The following is a 23,202-nucleotide window of genomic DNA, read 5'->3' as shown; positions in this document are numbered from 1 at the left end:
CTGGAAGGCCTATTTTTCACCCTGCAGAGTGAAAAGGGAATTATTAAACATATACTTAATTATACTATTCTACCTTTACAAATGTTTTCTTATCCTCAAGAAATAGTCCACCCTTAGTTTTCAAACATTTTTATATTAACGATTCCCAAATCTTTTTATTTGTTCATTTGGTCCTAGATCTCGTACTTAGATCTCTATAATGCCACTTATTTAGATGTTTATAAGTTCAGAGTTTGACTAAATGAAAAAATTATCACTTATCTGGATGCTGAATTCCATATTTCAGTTTTCATTTAAGAGTCTGTTCCATTTTAGAATGAGCCATAATACACATGACCTCTCTAGTTATCTCATTACATTTGACAACCTCTGACATGTCTGTCTAAGTTGAAACAGGCTAGTGTTTTGTTTTGGGTATTTTTGCTGTATAAGGAGTTTTCCCCCTATATCCTTGAGGAAAATAAATCTAAGCATAGCAAGCTACTTGTTAAAGCTTGCGAATTCCAGTTAAGTTAGGATCTCAAAGTTTTTCTCCTTTAAACCTTTCCTTACTCTGCAACTTTTTTATTTATTGAAGTTTCATATAGCTTTCTGGATAATATACAGACCTTTTGACAATGCTTTTCAAATTTCTTCACTGATGTCTTCCCATTGCCTAAGCCCATATTTCTCAAACTGAGATGTGTGGGTCTCCGAGGTGGACAGCAGTGCACAGCAGATACAGTGAACACTTGTGGAGCTCTTAGCCCTGACTGTTCTAAAAACCTTCCCTACATTATCTCATTTAATCCCTACATAACCCCGCAATAGGGGAACTATAGTTATAGAAGAGATTGGGGATAAGAATGTGGGCTCGGGGCTGGCCCAGAGGCGCAGCGGTTAAGTTCGCGCGTTCTGTCTCTCATCGGCCCGGGGTTCACCAGTTCCAATCCCAGATGCGGGTATGGCACCGCTTGGCACACCATGCTGTGGTAGGCGTCCCGCTTATAAAGTAGAGGAAGATGGGCACGGATGTCAGCTCAGGGCCAGGCTTCCTCAGCAAAAAGAGGAGGATTGGCAGTAGTTAGCTCAGGGCTAATCTTCCTCAAAAAAAAAAAAAAGAATGTGGGCTCTGTATGGTCTGCCCAGATCTGCTCCTTCACTTAGAAGCTATGTGACTTTGGGCAAGTGATTTGACCTCTTTGTACCCCAGTTTCCTCAGATATAGCAATGATAATGCTACTTCCTTCATCGAGTTTTTGTGAGAATTAATGAATTCATACACATAAAGGACTCAGAAGTGCTTCATAAATTGATTGTCCCTTTTCCATCTATTGTTTAATCCATTCAACAGATATTTATTGAGTACCTGCTATGTGCTATTCAGTATTTAGTTGTGAACAAAAGAGAGAAAAATTGTCTCTGACTTTGTAGAGCTTTCTTTCTAGTGGGAGAGGGGCAGAAGAACAAGGCAAACAGTCAGTTATATACTGTGTTAGATAGTGGTAAGTGTTGAGGAGAAGGGGAAAAAGCAGAGAAGGGAGTATGAAACATTGGGATGGTTTGAAACTTTAGACAGAGTCACCAAAGTGGGGCTCCCTGAGTAGGTGACATCTGAGTGAAGGCCTGAAGTAATTGAAAGTGAGGGAGCTGGCCAGGCGGATGACTGGGGGAAGCACATTCTAGGCAGAGGAAGTGGAGTTTGCTAAGGGCCTGAAGCACAAGCATGGCTGGAGTGGAGGGGGCGAGTGGAAAGCAGTCGGAGATGAGGCAGAGAATTAATGAGGAGCCGGCCATGTAAGGATAGGGGTTTGTGTGAAGCCACAGTGAAGACTGGCTTTTACTTTGAGTGAAATGGGAGCTGTTTTGAGCAGAAGAGTGACAAGATCTGACTTGCTTTTTAACAGCTAATGTGCTGAGAATAGATGCTAGGGACAGGGGCAGAAGCAGGGAGATCTGGTAGGAGGCTGTCACAACGATAAAGGTTAAAGAGGATGGTGGCAGGGACCAACGGGGTGGCAGTGCAAGTGGTGGAGCCTCAGGGTTGAATGTGGAGTCGGTGGAGGAGTCAAGGATGACACCAAGTCAAGGATGACACCAAGTCAAGGATGACACTTGATCAGCTGGACATGTAATTGCCATTAACTGTAGAGGGAGCTATCATTATTATCCTCATTTTATATCCAAAGGAGTTCATTTGGCCAAGATCACACAGTGGAGTAGGTGGTAGAACAAGGATGGAAGCACACAGAGGCTAACTCTAGAACCCATCCTAACTCCTAATCCTAGTCTGCCTTCCAGGGTACTTGCCTCGTTTTCCTGGAGTGCAGGTTGTATTCAAATTATTTAGAGGAAAAACGTTTTTTCATATTAAACACCATATATCATAAGTAGGAAGACAAAATTCACACTAATTTTTAAGATACAACTCTTACACTGTCAAATATTGTTTGCCAGGTTAGAACTCTCGTGTCCTGAGCTTCCTCACTCTTGCATAATTCTCTCTTCCTTATTCCTAAGTCATTTTGGTGGGATTATTTGAGAAGTATTCTCATATTTGTATGAGTATTAAGTCATCTCATATTCATCCCCAAAACCAGTAAAACAATCACAACAATAATGGTGAAAACCTTGTTTTCTTTGGTTTTCTATACTTGGTCCTTCTTTATTATTTTTCCTTCTTTTTTCTGGTTTGTAGTCTGACAGAAAACCTCTGCTAGGGCTGAAAGTATCTATTTTGTCTGATGTTACGTGTTGCTATTAAGAGAATTCAATAAATACTGGTGTGCTGATTGACAATTTTGATTGTAAATATTTATAAGCAACCTGTTTTCTCGTATGAGCAGTTCCCCTGAGACCTCCTGAAATTAGCTTGACAAGTCGAAGTCCCACCGATATTCTCATCTCCTGGCTGCCAATCCCAGCCAAATACCGGCGGGGCCAAGTGGTGCTGTATCGCCTGTCCTTCCGCCTCAGCACTGAGAATTCCATCCAAGTTCTGGAGCTCCCGGGGACCATGCATGAGTACCTTCTGGAGGGCCTGAAACCTGATAGTGTCTACCTGGTGCGGATTACTGCTGCCACCAGAGTGGGGCTGGGAGAGTCGTCAGTGTGGACTTCACACAGGACACCCAAAGCTACAAGTGTGAAAGGTAAATTTCTAAAGACTATTGGGGAAGAATACGAGTCCCTTTTTGCATAGGACTTGTATAAAACTTTTGGTTACACTATTAGTTTGCTTAGCAAATCCTTCGGAGACAGATTGGTCCAAATCAAACTGAATTACCAGAAGTTACATATTAATAGAGACCTAATTTATATTTTGCCATATTTTTTGTTTGTTTTTGGTGAGGAAGCTTGGCCCTGAGCTTACATCTGTGCCAATCTTCCTCTTTTTTTTTTTTGCTTGAGGAAGACTGTCCCTGAGCTAACATCTATGCCAAGCTTCCTCTACTTTGTATGTCGGATGCTGCCACGGCATGGCCTGAGTGTTGTGCAGGTTTGCACCCGGGATGCAAACCCGCACACCCCAGGCCGCAGAAGTGAAGCATGCAAACTTAACCACTGCACCACTGGGCTGGCCCCTCCATATGTTTTTTAAATCATCAGTTTAATAGAAAGACCATAAGACTAGGGAGTTCTATGCTCTCCTATTTTACTAATGTGGAATTTAACATGACTGGTTGTATTGTTGTTGTTAATTGATTAATAATAATACTTGTTCATCTATCACAGAAGAATATTGGATGTTCAAAATTAGTACTTAACTGCCTCTTTGAAAAAAATTAAAATATACAAATATAGATATTTTGTTCTTATTTTCACATAAGGTCTATGTAGTCTTTTTTTATATAGTATTTGATGTTTTTAATTGTGTCAAAGTTTAATACCATTGTGAAATTTTGAAAGGTAGGTTAAGGTATAATAGTTGGAATTGAACTTTTTTGAAGCTGTTGGCTTAAGACCGAGATCTGCCTATCCTGTGTTTTCATGTGAATTATAGATTTTTTTATACTTACATTTCTGGTGGATTTTTCTAGCCCCTAAATCCCCAGAGTTACATCTGGAGCCTCTGAACTGTACCACCATTTCTGTGAAGTGGCAGCAAGATGCTGAGGACACAGCAACCATTCAGGGCTACAAGCTGTACTACAAGGAGGAAGGGCAGCAGGAGAACGGACCCATTTTCTTGGGCACCAGTGACCTTGTCTATACTCTCAGTGGTTTAGGTGAGTGAGCCCCTGCTGCGCTTTTCCTTTTTCCCTTCCTCTCAGACCAATTTGGGGAAAGTGGTTGGATGTATGGCACAAAAACTGACTCAGTGGCAAAAGGAAAATAATTGCCTTTACTACAGCGCTGTGTATATCCTATTGCTTAAGTCAGCGACTGGTCTTTGACTCACTGTTGTGAGTAAACTGGCAAAATGTCACATAACTGTGTTATCTTTCTTTCTTTCCCCCACTGCTGGGCATCTGCGTTTCTTTCTAAAGTTTACTTCTGGTGGAGTGAGATCCTGATCAATTATTGTGGGGGTGTGGTGGATGTAGAGTAGGAATGTAAAATGAGAATATCACCAAATGATCAGACAAGACACAATAATTAAGGTTTAGGTTAGAAATTGCCTGAGAGTGCTATGTAGGTGTATTATTTTACGTGTGTAAAATATGTGTAAATTATGCACCAAATAATGCTCTTACATATGACCCATGTAAGTGTAAATATTTATGTAGCTCTAATGCAGAAACACTAGAGGAAAATGCACTTAACTTTGTGTTTGGGTTCATCAGAGTTCTGAAAGACTTTTTATTCCCTGTTCATGCTATCTTTGCAGAGTGAAAGAATTTCATGATGTAAGCATGTTTAAAAGGAAGTAAAGAAATCTATATCTGCAATAAACACATACAAACAGATATATACTCAAGGTGTAAAATGCGTACCTAGCCAGTTGTGGCTTGTGAGTAGATTTTCACCCTTAAGTACAAATCAGAAACTTTAGTTATGATTACCAAACAAATTCCTACTGAATTATTACTGCACCTTCCGCACATATTGGACTTTTACAAAAACACCCTGGCCTTCCCTGTCACAGACTGCCCTTTGCAATACGGGAAGGGAAGGGGCACAGTGGTCCCGCCATGGGCTTCTCCATTTACTTTCTTGACCTCACGGCAGCACAAGCTGTGAGAGCAGCATTTGACTTTAGTCCCTGTGCAGTGAGAAGCAGTGGTGGGAATCCGTTTTTCAGGCACAGGGACACACAACCCCATCCTCTGGTTCTTTGCCATAGTTCTCCAGATGACATTTTGCATATAATCTTGTTTTGTTGGATTTTAATTTAATCTGCATTTGGTTAAATAAGTTTCACTATTGATCTCTGTCACACAGCTTTATAAACGACGAGAAGTTACATATGTTTCAGGGTGACCTTTCTTAAACCATTGATACTGAGATGGTGTTAGCCCAGCCCACTACCACCCAAGTCAGCAACATTTATTTCTAGCCATGGCTTCTCAGTGTGCTCTCCTTTTTCATATGCATATAATTTATTCAAGCAAATTTTACTTAGTATCGAGTAAGAAACAGCATTTTGGACAATTGTTGATGAAAAAAACCACACATCAAACTCAATGCTTCCAATAAATAGGTTGAAGATACAAAAAAAATAGCTTCATAGAACACTCTTCCTAAACATATAGGTAGCTTATTCTAAATAGATGAATAATTTTTTAGAAAAAAAATAATGCTCTGCTTGTGAAAAGATTAAAAAAACATTTAATTAAAAGTTTGTCAATTAAAAACAATTCTTTAAAATTTAAAAATTTTCTACAGGTGCATGTATATATAAAGAACACGACCCACTGATCTTTGTTGGAATTTTTTGTCATCTCTCAATAGTAGTTTTCAATACTATAAACCTTTATTTCCGCCTTTGTTTTAAAAATAAATTGTCTGTGTTTTTATGTTGTAAAATCCTTTGTGTATGCTATTTGGGGTAATTCAGCTTAAAATCACTTTATAATGCATAAACAAGGCAATAATTTTGTTATAGTCAGCATACTTGTCTATTAAAGTAGCTGCATGTTTCCTGCCTGTGGAATTAGACTGAGTGGTTGGACTAATGGCAGTGCAGGGTAACAGGGAACTCTGTCCCAGCTGTAGGGCTTGCTTGTTAGACAGCAGGTTGTGCACCCCTGCAGTTGCCGAGTCATGGCTGGACCGGCTGACTAGCGGGGATGCAGTTGTGTGGGTTCAGGCATTGTACAGCTGCTGACTAGATCACCTGTTAGATGCCTTTTAATCCTGAGAGCCCTAGAATCTAGTCTTCCTTTTCTAGAACGTCACTGTTGGGGCCTAGCCAAGCTTATAGCAAGCGAATGGGTTTAACTCACTAAGCAAGTGTTAACAGCTCGCACTCCTCTCCTTCTTATTTTTGGCTATTGAGAGGGCAGTATCTTCTGTTAACTGGAGAACTGACCATCTGTGACCATTTTTAGTGAGAGCATCTGGCGGTAGCTGCCTGTTTAACAGAGAGTGATGTGTCTAGAGGGCAGTAGGTTAAGGGAACCCTATCTGTGTCCTGCATGGTGAATACTTGCTTTCACTGAGCTTTTGCACATTAAAGGCGTTCTAACTGGGACTAGATTTATTAAATGGGCTCAGAAATGAAATTTAAATGCTTCTGTTTGCTGATTCAATGTCAATTTGAGCAAACTGATGTCTCAAAATTTTATTTTCATACTAATGCCCATTCTGTTGCCCTAATACACATCCTTTTGTTTCCACTTCTGGTAATTAAATTTTCAATTAAAAAGTATGTTATTGGAACACGTTCTCCTTAGTAACACATACAGTCCTTTGTTTCTAAGAGAAATAAATAAACGAATGAATTTATATCTTTCAGTTTGTTTAACAAGCATTTTTATTTTTCTCGGTAAGACATTGTACCACTAGATAAAATGTTGTAACACTGTAACCTCTGCTTAAAACAAGAAGGACTAAACCCAAAGATTTCAAATTGAGTGCCTTGTCCAGTTTTCTCCCAAATTTCTGTTTAAATTTAATTGTACTTAGTAATGAAAGTTATTTTAGAAAATTTTACTCTAAACTCTCAAAGCTCGCTCAGTTCCTGTGTAGAGCATTTTGTTTTTTAAAGTGGCTAAAAAGATTCTCTTGTCTTTATTAGTACAATATAAATACTAGCAGAGCAGGGGGAGTATTTTGATGTTGCTGGTTCTAGTTTAATAATTTTAAATACACAGTTTGATTTTAATTAGAAGTGGTTTACTCTTGAGGAGCTGGGAAAAAAGCGTTAGGATTGTGATTGAATGTTCGTGTGATTTGTTCTCAGTTGTGTTTTGAGGTTTTCTTCAAGATTTTATTTGCCTCTTGGTAGTGATTATTTTCATTTAGATTTTTTTTCTTGGCACTTCCAATGTTTAGCTTAATTTTAAGTAGAATTTTAAAACATTTGTTACATTTATCACACAAAAACCTGAAGCAAAACTAACAGCACACTTGTATTCCCTGATAATAGACTAATTGAAATAACTTGTTCTTTTTTGTCTGTTTATTTCAGAGATTGGTTCAAATTCTGAAGTTAGGGTTTCTCATTGCAAAAGAACTATTTTCGTATGCTGTCAGAAACTGTTCTTAATTGTTCTGTCTTTACATAATAGAGTGAAAATGGGGATTATTTAGATGGTGCTATTGTTAGTTTAGCATTTAGGATGCTGATAGTAGATAATCTTTAGCTTCTGTTTTGCCAAAGGACTTGTGCTATTAAATTTCACAGCAATCATGATTAGTGAGCATGAGATTTAGCACCAATTATAAAGATCCAAAATATTTCAAATCATTAGTAATGTTTGTGGATCACTTGCACACCTTCAAAACTCACACATCTTTTTTTGAGAAATCCAAACTTGGAACTCCCAGTTACTGCTAGGGAGTAGGAGGGGAAAGAAACAGTCCCTGGTTAATAATGTAATTTTGGAGTCCCTTAGCCAGTTTGTATGGAGACATGGTAGAATTAAGTCAGATTTCTGGGTGTTATCTTTTACCATACTAGAATAGGATTTGGTGGTGTGGTTACGTATCCCGAGAAAGAAAATCAAAAACTACCACTGGTGAGCCAAATTGATACAACTGGAGGGAGTTATAATCTTTCCCTTAGTCAAGGCAGGACAAGATTTTGTGGCATCAAAGAGACTTATTTTGTCAGAGGAGGTTCACTGTGCAACTTACTATAATAGTGATTTTGTTTCGAGGAGAATTAGAATCACTCAATTTAGGAAATATGAAAGTCACATTTTGAGGCAAGCCAAAATCTTTTCAGAGACTGTGTTCCCTCATTCCTCTCACACAAGGAAGCCTTAGATAACACTCAGAAAATCTTTGAAAACATCCTACAGGTGAAAATCCTTATATTGTGGTTGTTTTGCAATATCCTGGCTGCACCTTTAAAACAGAGTCAAAAATAACTATATTATAACAAAATCTTACTAATCATGAATAGTTTCAAGTATATCTTTTCATACTGACTTTTAGCCTATAAATTCACTTCAGATAATCTGATGCCTTGGTATCAACTGCCAGCCCAAATATCGTTATAGATGCCAGGATTCTTCTGTTCTAAAGTAACATGTGATCAACGACACGTGTCATTAAGCATTCTTTCTAGATTAGGTTTGACTTTACAAAGCAGCACTGGTTTCTGTGAGGTCACTTTGCATTTATTATTTAACAGACCATTTTTAGGATTGGTGTAAATATTCCATTAACACTATTGCTGTCACTTACCACAAGCAAGATCTTTGGGGACATACCTCACATTTTTTTTTTTTTGCCTGTCTTCAGTTCTTCCTATGCTTTACCACAGTTTATTTCTACTTTCAGTGGAAATAGTTCCTTTGAACAGTATCTGATTGCACTGTTTCATTCTTTCCTCTCAAAGAATTACAAATAAATTTACTTAGCTGAAGTCAGTGGACTTTTTCAAGGAATGATTTTGGAAACCACGTACTATGTAGGCCATAAAACTGATAAAGTGTGAGTACAAGTTAAAACTAAGGGAACATGTGATGAGTATTGTATTGCCCTTCACTATGAAATATCTTTTAAGTTACCTTCTGTTACTTCGTTTTTAGTCTATTATCAAGCTAAAGCATGTTGCAACTTCAACACAGGCTTTAGCAAGTACTCGACTATTTTTTCTTAATGTATCAAGAGAACAAAAATTTTTGGATAATTAATTCTCTGCAGAGTCTGAAAATGCCAAATATGATTGATATTCACCTCAAATTTAGAACCTTAATACTTGAAAAATTTAAAAACCAATACTCAAAAGAAATGGAGCATCCGCTTCTAAAATAATTCTGTTACTAAAGAAATACTGTTACATTAAGATAAAAAAGAAAAGATTTTCATTTCTAATTTTCAACTACCTCTGTTTAAAGACAAAATGTTTGCAGATGGATGGAACTGTAAGAACTATGCAGAGTTACAGTACATCATCTGGTTATCTTTCCTTAAATTCTTTTTCTTGAATGAAAGCTTATTTGTCACTCTAAAATATTTTTGGCATTCTCCGGATGAAATTATAGATATCTCTCTTCTTTCCATTTAGAGAAATCTTGCCTAACTGTGTCTCAAATCTTCTGGGAGTCCTCTTGCGACCCCAAATGGTGTCAGTCATTCCCATGGTACATTTACAATGCTCTATTATAGGAGGCACGTGGCTCTGACAGTTAAAAGAGAAATATCAGTTAATAAGTTTTATGTCTGCTGCCTAGGTTTAACTTCAAGCTGAACAACTTATTAACAAATTAAATCCTGATTATTTGCCTCATCTTTTAGATAGGGATAATAATAATAATAGCCATTTTAGAATGTTAACAGGATTAAATGAAATAGTGTACGTAAAGTTTAGCACAGTGCCTGGAAAATTGCATTTTAAGTTCTCAGCAAAGGTTAACTGTTGTAGCTGTTTTTAAAATTCCTCTCCTCCCGGGGTGGATCCTGGAAATCTGTGTTTTAAAAAATCTTTTTCATGTGGTTTACCATGATTGTTAGATTTGGAAACCTGTCCTTCTTGAGCTTTAATATATGTATGAATTACCCCATGGATCTTGTTAAAATGCAGATTTTAATTCAGTAGGTCAGGGTAGGGCCTGAAACTTTTGCATTTCTGCCCACTTTGAGAAGCAAAGATCTAGAGCAAGGAAGCATAGGCAAACTTTCTATAGTGGGCCAGATAGTAAATATTTTAGGCTTTGTGGGTGTTCTGGACTGAATGTGTATACCCTCACTAAATTTTGTGTTGAAGCTATAACCCCTAATGAGACCATATTTGATGATGGGGACTTTGAGGAGGTGATAAATGGTAAATGAGGTCATAAGGGTGGGGCCCTGAGCTGATTGGGCTGGTGCCCTTATAAGAAGGGGAAGAGACACCAGAGCTTGCTCTCCAGCATGTGGGGACACAGCAAGATGGCAGCTGTCTGTAAGACAGGAAGAGAGCCCTCACCAGAAACTGAGCACTGTCAGACCTTGATCTTGGACTTCCCAGTCTCCAGAACTGTGAGAGGTTTATTTCTGTTTTTTAAGCCATCCAGGCTATGATGTTTTGTTATGGCAGCCCGAGCAGACTGATACAGTAGGCCATTTCTTCTCTGCCACTGTGGCACAAAAGCAGCCATGGAAAATCTATAAATTCATGGGTGTTGGTTGTGTTCCAATAAAACTTTATTTATGGACACTGAAATTTGAGTTTCATATAGTTTTGATGTGTCACAAAATACTCTTATTTAAAAATTTTATTTTGCCTAAATAGCCAATGTTTCTCTTTGTAAATTAATAACTTCTAGCTTTAGTTTGTTATTCTTTTCTGAAATCTGTCAGAAATTTGTTTTTGTGCCATCTAGGTTCCTGTGTTGCTGAATCTCTTGTCAGGCCAATTTGAGTTTTAAGTATTGTTACCACTAAGCCCCTCCTTAGTCCGCTTTTATTGCACTTTTTATTGCTTGTTTCTAGTCATATTTCCCATGTTTCTCAGTGTTCACATGGGGGAAAAAATGGCCCTTCCTGGCTGTCATCCTTCAGTCAGTGTATTTCTTCCTAAACATCCCGGGCATGGAAGAATCACAGGCTCTCGGGTATAATCTTCCAGTTTGGGCCCTTCGTTCCCTGTGTTTTGTTTGCCACTGAGTGCTCATCCACAAATTCATCCTTTCATTCTCAGATATCTACCAAGCTTACCGTGTGGTCGTCCCTGTGTTAAGATGCAACCATATTCAATGTAAACATGGTCATAGCCTTTGGGGAACTTAGAGTCTAGGAGGAAGACTGATAATTAAATAGACAATTAAAAGAAAGTGTGATGAACTGTTTGATAGTGGACGTCAGATTGCTGTTATAGCACTTGCAGGAGCTTCTGACCTGTTTCAGGGCTGCAGTGCGGATGGCTTCCAGGAAGAGGTAACATTTTTGTTGAGATCTAAAGGGAAAGTAGGATTAGCCAGGCAAAGTGGCAGGGGTGGATACAGGTTATTTGGGGGCTGGTAAAAGAAAAAATATATAGTAAAATAAACAAAATAATAGAATAAAAATAACATACAAACGTACTGTAGGCACAGGGCATTGAGTAGACCCGATGCAAGTAAAGGGCTCTGAAACTTAAGCTTCACAGCTAAATTTACTTCTTCAAAGAGGGAATGGTGGAACGCAGGAAATACTGAGGGAATGGTGAAACTCATGTGAGATGACCAGGAGATGAGGGATGACCATGTTCTGGAGCAACTGAAGTGTTTCTGTGACCACAGAGTGAAGCCAGAGAGACTTACAAGAAGCTAGGTCTTCAGCACATGGTGAGCCACGTGAGGGAATGCGGGCTTTATCCTGAGGGCAGTATGAAGCCATTAAATGGTTTTAAGCAAGGAGTGACCTGATTAGATTCATATTTAGAAATATCTTTGTGTTGCAAGCCTCATTACTCTTGATTTGGTACATCTCATTTTAGGCAACTGTGGTACTGCCAAATTACTTAAATTCTGTTTCTAGATGAACAAGGAAATGAAGGAGACATAGCCGTGGATGCTAGAAACCCATAAACGTCAACTGTTCTTTCAACCCACAGTGCGAAGCCAGGAGCATTTAGCAGTCACTCAAAAGGAGAGTATTTCTGAGCCCACTCAGCTGCCATCACTGAGCTTTATGGTGGGCTCTTGGAGCTGCAACACTGTTTACAAAGCCCCTGTAGCACTGTGTGAATACAGTGAGTGCAGTGTTTTATGGAACTCAGTAGATTTCAGATAAAGAGGATTCTTTGCTTTCTTGGTTGTTCTCTTGGGCCTCTACTTATGACACAGACGCTCTTTGGCCTTGCAAGTAAGAAAATGAACTCCATTTAGGAATTACTGATAATGGGCTGCAGCTACCATTAAATTAATGTAAATTAATTACCAGTAAATTAATTGCAAAATTGAAACCATTCCCACAGCATGCATTTTGACTTCTGTGATTTCTTCTCCTAACTCTTTGTGAAGACATTGCCTAGAAGATAGCGCCAATTAGAAATGCAAAATTTCTAATTTTAGGGTTGATACAATATATATTTTTCTCAGAATTTTTTATATATATATATGTATATATATATAAAGCTACTTGGTTTAATAACGTAAGATTGCTATCTACACCAATTTAATTGTCATATCAAACAATTTCATAAAATTTTCAAATTAAAGTTTACCCCCACCCTAATTATTGATTTTAACTTATTTTGCATTATTTTTAAAATTTAAGAATTAGCGTTTATTGATTGAATGCACATGCTCTGTACCAGGCCCTGTATTGGGCACCAGGAATATCAACATAAGATGGCATACCTTCCTCCAAAATATTTAACCTCAGCGTGCAGGATCTATCAGCGTTTGTAGGAAAATGTGCTGATAGACGAAATTAAGATATAATCAGAATATTCTGGAAGCATAGAGGATAAATGACCGATTTTTGCTGCATAATGAAGAATAGTTTGCCTGTTAGAGAAATGGACAAAAATCCTTCACTCATAGAAGCTTAAAATGTATAAAAGCAAAAAGATTGAAGAGGTAGCCTCATTGGTTTGCTATGGCTAAAACATGAGTCGCATGGGTAGGAGTTGTAGAGACTAAAAGCATAGAGTTATATAGGGCACATGTTTTAAGGGGCCTGTGTACCCTGGTAAATGGTTTGGTCTTTGTCCTATAATATAAGCAATGCAGAGCCATCAAAAGTTTTCAGGTGAGAAAGTGACATGGCTTGTTTTAGAAAGGTAACTGTTAATGATATATCGTAGAGGATAGGTTTAGAGAATGCAGTGAGTATGGGCCAGGGAGGGGGCTACTGAAGACAGAAAAACAGTAAGATGGTTGTTGAAATATCTAAGATGCTGAGAGGGTAAGCTAAGACAGTAGTTCATTGGAGAGAAGGCAGATATGAAGTTGTTTTGGGCTTAGAATATGTAGGACTTGACTGATGACATGTGGGCCTGACTGAGGCCTTCAGATATGGGGATTATGCCTGAGCAGTCTATGAAAAGATGCTCAACGTCATTAGGGAGATGCAAGTTTAAAAATTTAAACTACAGTAAGATACCACTACATACCTATTAGAATGAGTAAAAATTTTTAAAATGTCAAAACTGCCAATCACAAGTCCTGTCATAAATGCAGAACCCCTGGAATTCTTATGTGTTACTGTAGGAATTCAAAATGGTACAGCCACTTCTGGAAGACAGTTTAGTGCTTTCTCATAAAATTCAACATGCCTGCCTGTATGACCCAGCAGTCCCATCCTAGGTGTTTACCCTAGAAAAATGAAAACTTATGTTCACATAAAAACCTATACACAAATGAATAGCTCTATTCACAGTCCCCCAAAATTGGAAACAACAAAATCCTTGAATGGGTGAATGGATCAACACACTGTGATATAGCCATACAATTGGTGTGATGGAATTGTTCTGCATCCTGATTATGGTGGTGGTTACACAGTCTGCATGTGTTAAATAGAACTGTACACCACGAGAGGTCAATTTTAGTGTATATAAATTTAAAAATTAAAATAGAAGACTGAGGGTTTTGACATCCTAGGTGGTCAGAGTTTAAATCCTTGTTCTCCACCCCCTAGGAGTGTGCTTTTGGTCAAATTACTTCATCTCCATGAACCTCAGTTTGCTGTAAATGTCTAGGATATTGAGGATTAAATGTGCTAGTGCATGTGGAACCCTCAGCACAGTGCATTGTACGTAGTAAGTGCTTGATAACTATTAGCTGTTCATTTCTTTTATCAGTTTCTTTTACTTGCCACAAAAGATAGAGGAATTTTAAATAAGCAAGAAGCAAAGGGGATCAGAAAAATCATTGCTGCTATATTATAGGAGAAATCTACTTGGCAAATTCCAAACTGAATCTTGTAGCAAATCACAGAAGATATTTTGCACTTTTCAATATTTAAAAGCCTTTTTGTAATTTTTTTGTTCCAGTCAAATGCAACAGCAGTACTATCGTAATTTGCATTTCTGCCTCTTAAATTCAGAGGATTGCAAAAAGGACTAGAATGACATTGCCCCTTAAAAAAATAAATTCCTTATGCTCTTTTGCTGTATATTGTACTGTATCAGAATTGTATTAATGGTATCCTATAGGGTGTTATACCTAACAATTTTATTTTCCACTTTAAAAAGATCATTTTGTAGTGAGAGAAGGAAGGAGCGATAAATGCCTATATTTTCTTAAACATTTTTTCACCATCTTTAAAAAAAATAATAAGGTTCAACTTTCCGTGTCAAACCCCAAAAAAATAATTGGGAAAAGAATTTTGATGGTTTTTCCTGGACTTTTATATTCTTAGTCTTGAATAGTCGTCACCTTTTGAAATGCTCTAAAACATGGAAAGCTCTGTGAAAAACATCTGTCTTGTTATTAAATGAGGAGTAATTTGTGAACAAAAATGATACACAGCTATTTTTTTTTTTTTTAGATAAACCGAAGTGGTTTTTTTCCCCAAGAACAAAATTGATGCATTTGCCTAAATGGTCATCACTTTCGTAGGTTTGAAGTTGTTTTACTGCTTTAGCAGCTGTGTGGCAAGTTTTCCAGCAGACAATGGTGGTGGGGAGGGGGCTCGGTTGCATCTGGTTTCTCTTTGTAAAATGCCTGAAAAGTTGATATTTAGTGGTTTCTTGAGAAAGCAGTTCATCTGTAGAAGAGGAACTTTTTTAGTACCTAAATTAGCTTTCTGTGACTCATATGCATACGTTTTGTTTTCTTGCTTAAAAAAAAAGAAGAAAGAAAGAAAAGAGTAAAGAAAATCGTCTGCCCTAAAACTGCATAGCACAGATAACCCTTTGACCTTTGGTGCTGGGTAAAGATTTACAGTACTCGTGGAGCCTCACTTCACATGCCTGACTGAAAAGAACCCTAAATAAAGTAAGGCCCCCGTGGAGACGGAGAAAATAAGCAGGATAAGGAAGTTCCATTATTTCAAGCGGCTGTGTTTTTTTTCCAGTCTGTAAAGTGAAATAGCGATTGTGATGTGTTTCCAGTTTGGAGTCTGATGTCACCTAAGTTTGGGGTCTGATGGTAGGGTGGTTAGAAGAAGGGGTGCCTTGGGCAAAGTGTCCTTCTCCATCCGTCTCCTTCCTCTCAGCATTTATCCCTCTCTCAAATTAAATCTCCATTTGAAATATCTTTTCTTTAGGGAAAGCAAAACAACAGAAAACTTAAAAAAAAAAAAAAAACCCAGGCACTATTGAAATATGGGTGAGAATGGAAATCACCAATTGTTTATCTCTTTATATGTTAAGAAGTCAAGTTTTTCTTCAGATATAAAGTATAAAAAGTGCATGAGAACAAAATGAGTCCCACTATTTGTCTCCAGAAAAAGAATTTCTAACTTGGTTCCAAATGACGCTTCAAGTTAAGGTATTCGAAGAAACTTTAATAATTTACTATCTAATGATGTTCACGTCTATTTAATAATTATTTAACTCATAGCTTTACACTGAATCTTTAGCTGTATGTATCTCTCTCCTAAGAAAGCCTGGTCTTCTCTACAGCACTCTGGATTTATATTTTGAAGTTTATTAAATTGATTTTACTGTTTTATTTTCTGCTTCCTTTCTACATGTGCTAGTAAAACCTCAATAAAATGGTAACAAAAGTAATGTTTCCTTGGTATTAGGAAGATGCTCATAGTTATTGATCAGCTCTTGGTTATTTTATAGGTCAGAACTTGCAAATGGTATTTATGTGAATGAAGGAAAAACTTCAGTAAGCTTTTCATTTTCCTATTTGAAAGAATCTGTAAGCATGGTGAAATACTTGACATGACTTGGGAACAACAATTTTCCTTACAGAAAGGAACACACTTGTTGTAGGAAATTAAATCAATACTGTCCATTAATCATACTGCATGTCAACTCTCAGATCACTCTGGAGATTTCTGGTGAATGTAAAGAATCTTTAGATGTGTGAGGTCCTTAAAGATCTAAGTAAGTTAAAGGAGAGGAGGTTTTTTAGATGCCACATTAGCACATGAAAGACACTTCAAGGTGGATAGAAAAGAAACATTTGCTGTATAGCAGTAACTATAGTTGCAAGTTTTGTTTTGTTTTTGCTTTAAGCTTGTTCTTAAGAAAAACCTAATGCAAATGAAATTTTAAACTTTGTACTAATTACGCACTCCATGGGGTGGAGGGGAGCTGCAAGACAGGCCGTTATTGGAGGAAAATATTTGTTGTCTTAGTCTTTAAAAATATTTTTGGGGGCTGGCCCCGTGGCCGAGTGGTTAAGTTCGTGCGCTCCGCTGCAGGCGGCCCAGTGTTTCCGTTGGTTCGAATCCTGGGCGCAGACATGGCACTGCTCATCAAACCACGCTGAGGCAGCATCCCACATGCCACAAAACTAGACGGACCCACAACGAAGAATATACAACTATGTACTGGGGGACTTTGGGGAGAAAAAGGAAAAAAATAAAGAAAATCTTTAAAAAAAAATGTTTGTATTTTGGCTTCATAAGGTACGTAAGAGGACTGTCACACATGTATATGTTATAAATAAATAAAGGTATATGTGTTGTAAGTATGCATGCTAGAAAAAGAATTTATTAATGGAAGGTGAAATAAAAACATTTCAAGATCACTGATCTAAAAGAGAGAATCAGATATTTCTAAGTAGTTATCCCAGTTAGGAAGCTTTACAGTCTAGAAGAGGAATTAGATAATTAATCGAATCATCACATAAGTTATAATTACAAACTTTAGTAAGTGCTGTGATGGAGAAGCCTAGGAAATTATAAGGCCATGTTATAGGGGACACTGTATAGTTTGAGGGTGGGGGTCAGGGTGGGTTTCCCTGAGAAACTGATACTGAGTTGAGATCTGAAAGATAATAGAAGTTAAGCAGGTGAAGGACCCTGGTGGGATAATGAAAGAGTTAAAGAAGGCATAGCATAAACTAGAGTCATCAGAACAGGCTAACTACTGGTATGCCTTCCTATCTAAACAACCTGATTTATCGGTTGATTTGGGTAAATTAGTGTGATAACATAATCCTGACAGAGTTTATTGAAATTGTACATATTTTTCTATTCCATTTCCAGATGTTTGAAATCTTGAAAGACTTTGCCTAACATCCCAGAAAATGTAGCCTGCCCTGTGTAAGGGGAGGCCTCTTGAATTAGCAAGGATGGCTGGCTTCATTGACACTACCTTGGTTTATCATAGAAGCTAGAGCAGTTGCTTCAGCTGAAGGTGAAAGTGGCATCAGCTTTCTCAGCACGCCAGGAGGTTAAGAGTAACTTATGAAACCTGTGCAGACAGTAGCCAGCACATTTTGCCTGATTATCACAATTCATACATCTTCGCTGGTAGATTGTATAAATATAGCTAACTAGAGTCATTATTTCAAATTCATGTATCTCCTGCTTCCTTCCAAGAAAGGGTTGGAATGACTCAATACAGAAACACAAAACTCAACAAAGTACGAAACAAATAGGTGATTTAAGGCCCAGTGTTCATAAGGGTTTGGGATTAAAGAACATTTATACTAGTAGTGGGAGTATAAATTGATACAAAACTTTCCTAGGGATAATTGGGAAACACCAAAAAAGGTGAGGTGGGGGAGTTGTAATATGCATACTCTTTTACCCAGCAATTCCCATAATAGACGTTTATCATAAGAAAATAATAATGAACATGCAAAAGCTTTTAACCACGAGGATCTTCACTGTAGTGTCCAGGGTCATTTATAATTGTGAAAAACTGAAGAAAACCTAAATATTCAGCTACAGAGGTTTAATAAAATTAACTGTGGTACATTCGTACAATTTGAACAAATGTGGACATTCAAAGGAATGTTTTAGAAGAAGACTTAATAACATGAATCGTTGTTTCCAGTATATTAAGTGAAAAAAGTAGTTTATAAAACACAGAAAATATTGAGTACATGTGCATATGGATAAGAAAGGGAGTGAAAAACATACAACCTAATGTTCACAGTGCTTTTCTCCAGGGGCTGGTATTAAGGATATTTTATTTTTATTTCTTTTTACTTGTCTGAGCTTTATAAATTTTCTATAACATATATTCAGTCATAATGAGAAAAAAAAACAGTGAAGTTTTTAAAATTGAGTATGCCTAAATGAAGAAATTGGAACAAAGATGATAAAGGTTGGATGAAACCAGGATTATGGCTTCCCTATTGCGTGCCGTAAGATCTGGTGTGATTGCTGGAAATGCCTGTAAATTTAGGTATGAGCTTCCTTGTAGCCAAAGCAAATGGCAAACGCTGTTAGCTATGGAGCACAGGATATTTTCATTATTAGAGGAAGATTGTACTATACTAGTTAAATTCCTGAAATACACTACCTCCAGAAAAACTCTATATGCTCAAATAGTTGGAGATTCTCTACAAATCTGTGTATTGAAAACTATATTAACTTATGCTTGACAATGACTTAAGATAATAAGGAAAGAAAATTCCTGTGGTTTCTAGAATCGTTTTATAGGATTTGGGATGACCTAGAGATATTATTGGAGGAAACAATTAAAGTAATTTTTTTGAACTTTCACCTTTCTCTGTCTGGATGGCCAAATATGATGATTTTTAGTATGTTTCCCTTTCTTGAATAGGCTCCTACTCTTTTGTAAAATTACCTTTTGTCTCAGAAGAAAAGTCATGGCAGATGGGCCTTAATTCTCACCCTACAAAACTATAGAAACTACATTTAAAACCTCTGAAAACTTCAAGAAGTAATGAGACACTCTTTTTGTGTGTGTGTGAGGAAGATTTGCCCTGAGCTAACATCCATTGCCAATCCTCCTTTTTTTTTTTGCTTGAGGAAGATTAGGCCTGAGCTAACACCTGTGCCAGTCTTCCTCTACTTTGTATGTGGGATGTCTCCACAGCATGGCTGATGAGTGGAGTATGTCTGCACCTGGGATCCAACCCAGCAAACCCCAGGCCACTGAAGCAGAGTGCGCAGAACTTTAACCACTCAGCCATGGGGCCGGCCCCTGAGACACTCTTTTGAAAGGCCCATTTTTCTATGCATATTTCCCCTCTGAGAAATTACAGCTATTGTTTTAATCATATTCTCTGTCCCGTGTTGACTCAATTGCATACTTCATGGCTGTGATTCTTGGTATACTCTATTCCCATGCTGTGTACATATTACAGATTGGCATTCCACTGTGACTCATTGAGAATTTAAAAAAAAATGAAAAGAAATTTGTATTTGCATTGTTTAAAGTCCCAGATATTTCTAGAAATCTTACAAGAAGCCTAAAAACGTCAGTGCTTTTCTTTTGTTTTTATTGTCCTCAGTGTCAGACAAGAGTTCAATACAAACATTCATATGGAAAAGTATAAATAAAGATAAAATTGGCCATTAAGAAAATTAGGCTATTCTGGGGTTAGAAAAGCTTTTGAAACCATAATATTCCTTTTCAACAAGCAATCTAACAAATTCGCACTTACAAAAAATATGGATTTTAAGTTTTATTTCCCTTAATAAATCCTAAAGTCATAATCTAACCCATGTAGTATTCTTGCCAAAACTGTTTTGTCTGAGTCTAATAATGAGGAAACAATCAGATAAATCCAGATTGTGAAACATCTGGAATGGATTCTTCAAAGATGTCATTGCTATGGAAGATAGGAAAAGGACAGAGAACTCTTCTAGATGTGATGTGCAGTGTGTGACCCTCAGTTGGATTCCGGGGTGGTGTTATGGCAACAGCTATAAAGGACATTATTGGGACAATTTTGGAAATTTAAAAATGGACTATAAGATAAAATTGCATCATTGTCAAATTTATTGGCTGATGTAATAATGGTCTCGTGGTTATGTAGGAGAGAACGTTCTTGTTCTTGAGGGAAACATGTCCAAGTATTTAGGTGTGAAGTGTTGTGATGATTCAACCAAAGAAAAAGTGTATGTATGGGCACTTGCACGCACACATATAAATAACGAGAAATAAATATATCAAAATGTTTAAAAAACAATCCTGAAAGCTTAAAATGCCCTGTACTGTGTTTTTTTATCATTAATCAATACCTCCTAATTAAGAATGGTTTTACAGAATGATTATGCACTTGCTTAAAACAACAGCACTTCCAAAATAACAGATATTGAATGTAAGAAGCCTTTGATCTTCTGTTGAATATTTTATCTGAAAACCTTTTTGGTTTAACTTTGTGTGCTCAAATTGTTTGAGATTCTCTATCATGTGTATTGAAAACCATTTTAAGATATATTGAGTACTTTCCAGTACCCCAAAGATCTTCAGTGTCTTTCAATACCTGAAAGATTTAAGGGTTATATAGAATTTGAGTAGACTGTTTATAGCCAATTAACACGGTAATCACTTGCACCTGCTTGTATCAAAGAACTCCCAGAATTCTCTTATCTGCTAACATTAAAATCGACGTCAGAGTGATACATTCAGCAAAGTTTAAATAAATTGTTGTAACATAGTGCTTCTTGTCAGTTCTCAAGGAGGCATAAATAAATAACACAATCCTGTTTTATCCCCGTGATTGATGGAGCTGATATTTCACCAGCTTGCATTTCCCACTTGAGAAGAAATTTAAGGTTGATTTCAAGCTGTCTACCTGCGTCTTTCCCATCTTGTAAGCATGCATTTAACTGCCGAGGGCTGAGATTTGGAGGAATGGTTATCAAACCACAGATGTTTTTGCAATGAAACTGTGCACCTCCGACCAAGTCGCTGTGGTTCAGGAGATGATAGATGGTATTTTCATGTTGCCTCACAAAAGGGTCAAAATGGCATGGCGAGCCCATGACAGTGAAACGGAGAAATGTTAGTCCTGGAAGGAAATTTATTTCATGGCTTCAGGGGAAGTTTGGTTGTCATGAATAGGCTCTCTCTGTCAGTCTATAAAAATATTGTTTGTAAGGCAATGATGTATGTCAGACAGTGTATGTGTGTTGGCAGACAGGGCAGCTACTTAAACAAATGTTAAGCCAAGTACAGTAGCAGAAGTCAAGTACCTTGGATGCTTTTAGGGAAAAGATTGCTCTTGATAGAAATATCAACATAATCAAAGGAATTTATTTCATTTTCTTAAGTAAACTTCATTTGTACATTCTATAGTCTCTTAATTGTTCTAGGAGACTGCACCTCCCCCCCCCATTCTAACACCCTTTTTTGTCTTACAATTATAAATTCTTATGATCAGCAATTGCTCTATTTTATTCACTTTTAAATTATTCAGGAACATATATGTGGACCAACCTTATTAGTACTGTTCACATAAAGCCATCATAAATTTTGGGACAGTTAAGCTGCTGCTTTTTTGGAGTCTGTGTTTTTTTTCCCTCCTCCCCACCCCAAAGGAAGTATTAACTCTTGGCATAATTCCATTAAAGGATGGTGTGGGACGACTCAGGGTCAGCGCTCGCTCATCTTACAAAATTGGACCTTTGAGGTGCATTTCTTCCACAGAGATTCACAAAGGGAAAGGAGTGCCATAAGAAAGGAACATAAAAGATCAAAAACTGTGTTTATGAGAGCCTCCAATATCACCTTCAGATTCGATTTTCAGTGTTTGGATGTGAAACACTTTCATTCATGGCAGTGTTCAAGTAGAAATCTTCGACCCCAAATATTTCTTATCCAGATAGCCCCAAGTAATGCATTTGTCAAAAACGAAAAATAATTTTTAAAAGAAGTCTTGAAAACCTGATAGATGTATAAAAATTAAATCACATCATCAAAAAAGAAGTCATTGGGGGATGTTAAATAGAGATTATCAATAGGATATACTTATTTTGGGAGGAAGCTGATTCTCAAATGTCACATACAAAGAACTTTCTTCTAAATTATCCTAAGCTCAGTGGGAGAGGGGATGTTTTTACTGGGAGTGAGAGGTGTTATTTGTCTTAAGGCCCTTCAGGGGGGCAGAACAAAAGGGACTGAGTCATTTCAGGTTTAGACAAATATTCTACCATCAGCTTCCACAGAGAGCTGTTCTACAGAAGACACAGGGAAAGTTGGGAGAGTGGGGGATTGCCCCTCCAGCTGCCATTCTATTTTACATTCAAATATTCTATGTTACCACGAAACAGATTTATAACATTTTGGCATAGTGATCATTTTAAAAAACCCATTTCTGGGGCTGGCCCCGTGGCCTAGTGGTTAAGTTCACGCGCTCTGCTGCAGGCGGCCCAGTGTTTTGTTTCGAATCCTGGGCGTGGACATGGCACTGCTCATCAAACCACGCTGAGGCAGCGTCCCACATGCCACAACTAGAGGGACCCACATACCGGGGGGCTCTGGGGAGAAAAAGGAAAAAAAAAACAAACCCATTTCCTTTAAATTTATAATGCAAATGGAGTGAAAAATGTTTATGATTAACAATCTGTTACAGAAATTCAGTTTATAAGCAAAAGGAGAATGAATTTTTAACCTAAGCTTAAAGTAAAATTTACATTCTTTTAGCTAAAAGCCTCTGTCTTTAAGTCAGCTTACTAGCACATTCATGTAAGCCATTTTAACCATCATGGATTAACTTTTTTCGTTCTAACATAAGTCTGATGATACAAGACTAAGAATTCCCTCTCAGAAGCAATCTGCCCCCCTATCGCAGTATGGTTTAGAGGGGCGAGACACCACAGTTCTCACAACATTTGGATGACTTGAAGGCGAACCACATTGTTTAA

At 37.5% G+C, this 23,202-nt stretch overlaps 1 protein-coding gene across 1 annotated transcript in view; it reads left to right on the top strand.

Moving 5' to 3' along the window:
- Positions 1–23,202, top strand: part of PRTG (protogenin) — a 108,385-nt gene that overhangs the window by 58,990 nt on the left and 26,193 nt on the right. Inside the window, exons 10-11 of the mRNA XM_046652745.1 lie at positions 2,826–3,131; positions 4,020–4,208. Of these exons, the coding sequence (XP_046508701.1) occupies positions 2,826–3,131; positions 4,020–4,208 (495 nt within the window). The remainder of the gene's footprint in view (positions 1–2,825; positions 3,132–4,019; positions 4,209–23,202) is intronic.

The sequence above is a fragment of the Equus quagga genome, chromosome 2 (assembly GCF_021613505.1).
Source record: "Equus quagga isolate Etosha38 chromosome 2, UCLA_HA_Equagga_1.0, whole genome shotgun sequence".
NCBI lineage: Eukaryota > Metazoa > Chordata > Mammalia > Perissodactyla > Equidae > Equus > Equus quagga.
This window is presented reverse-complemented; position numbering and strand designations above follow the sequence as displayed.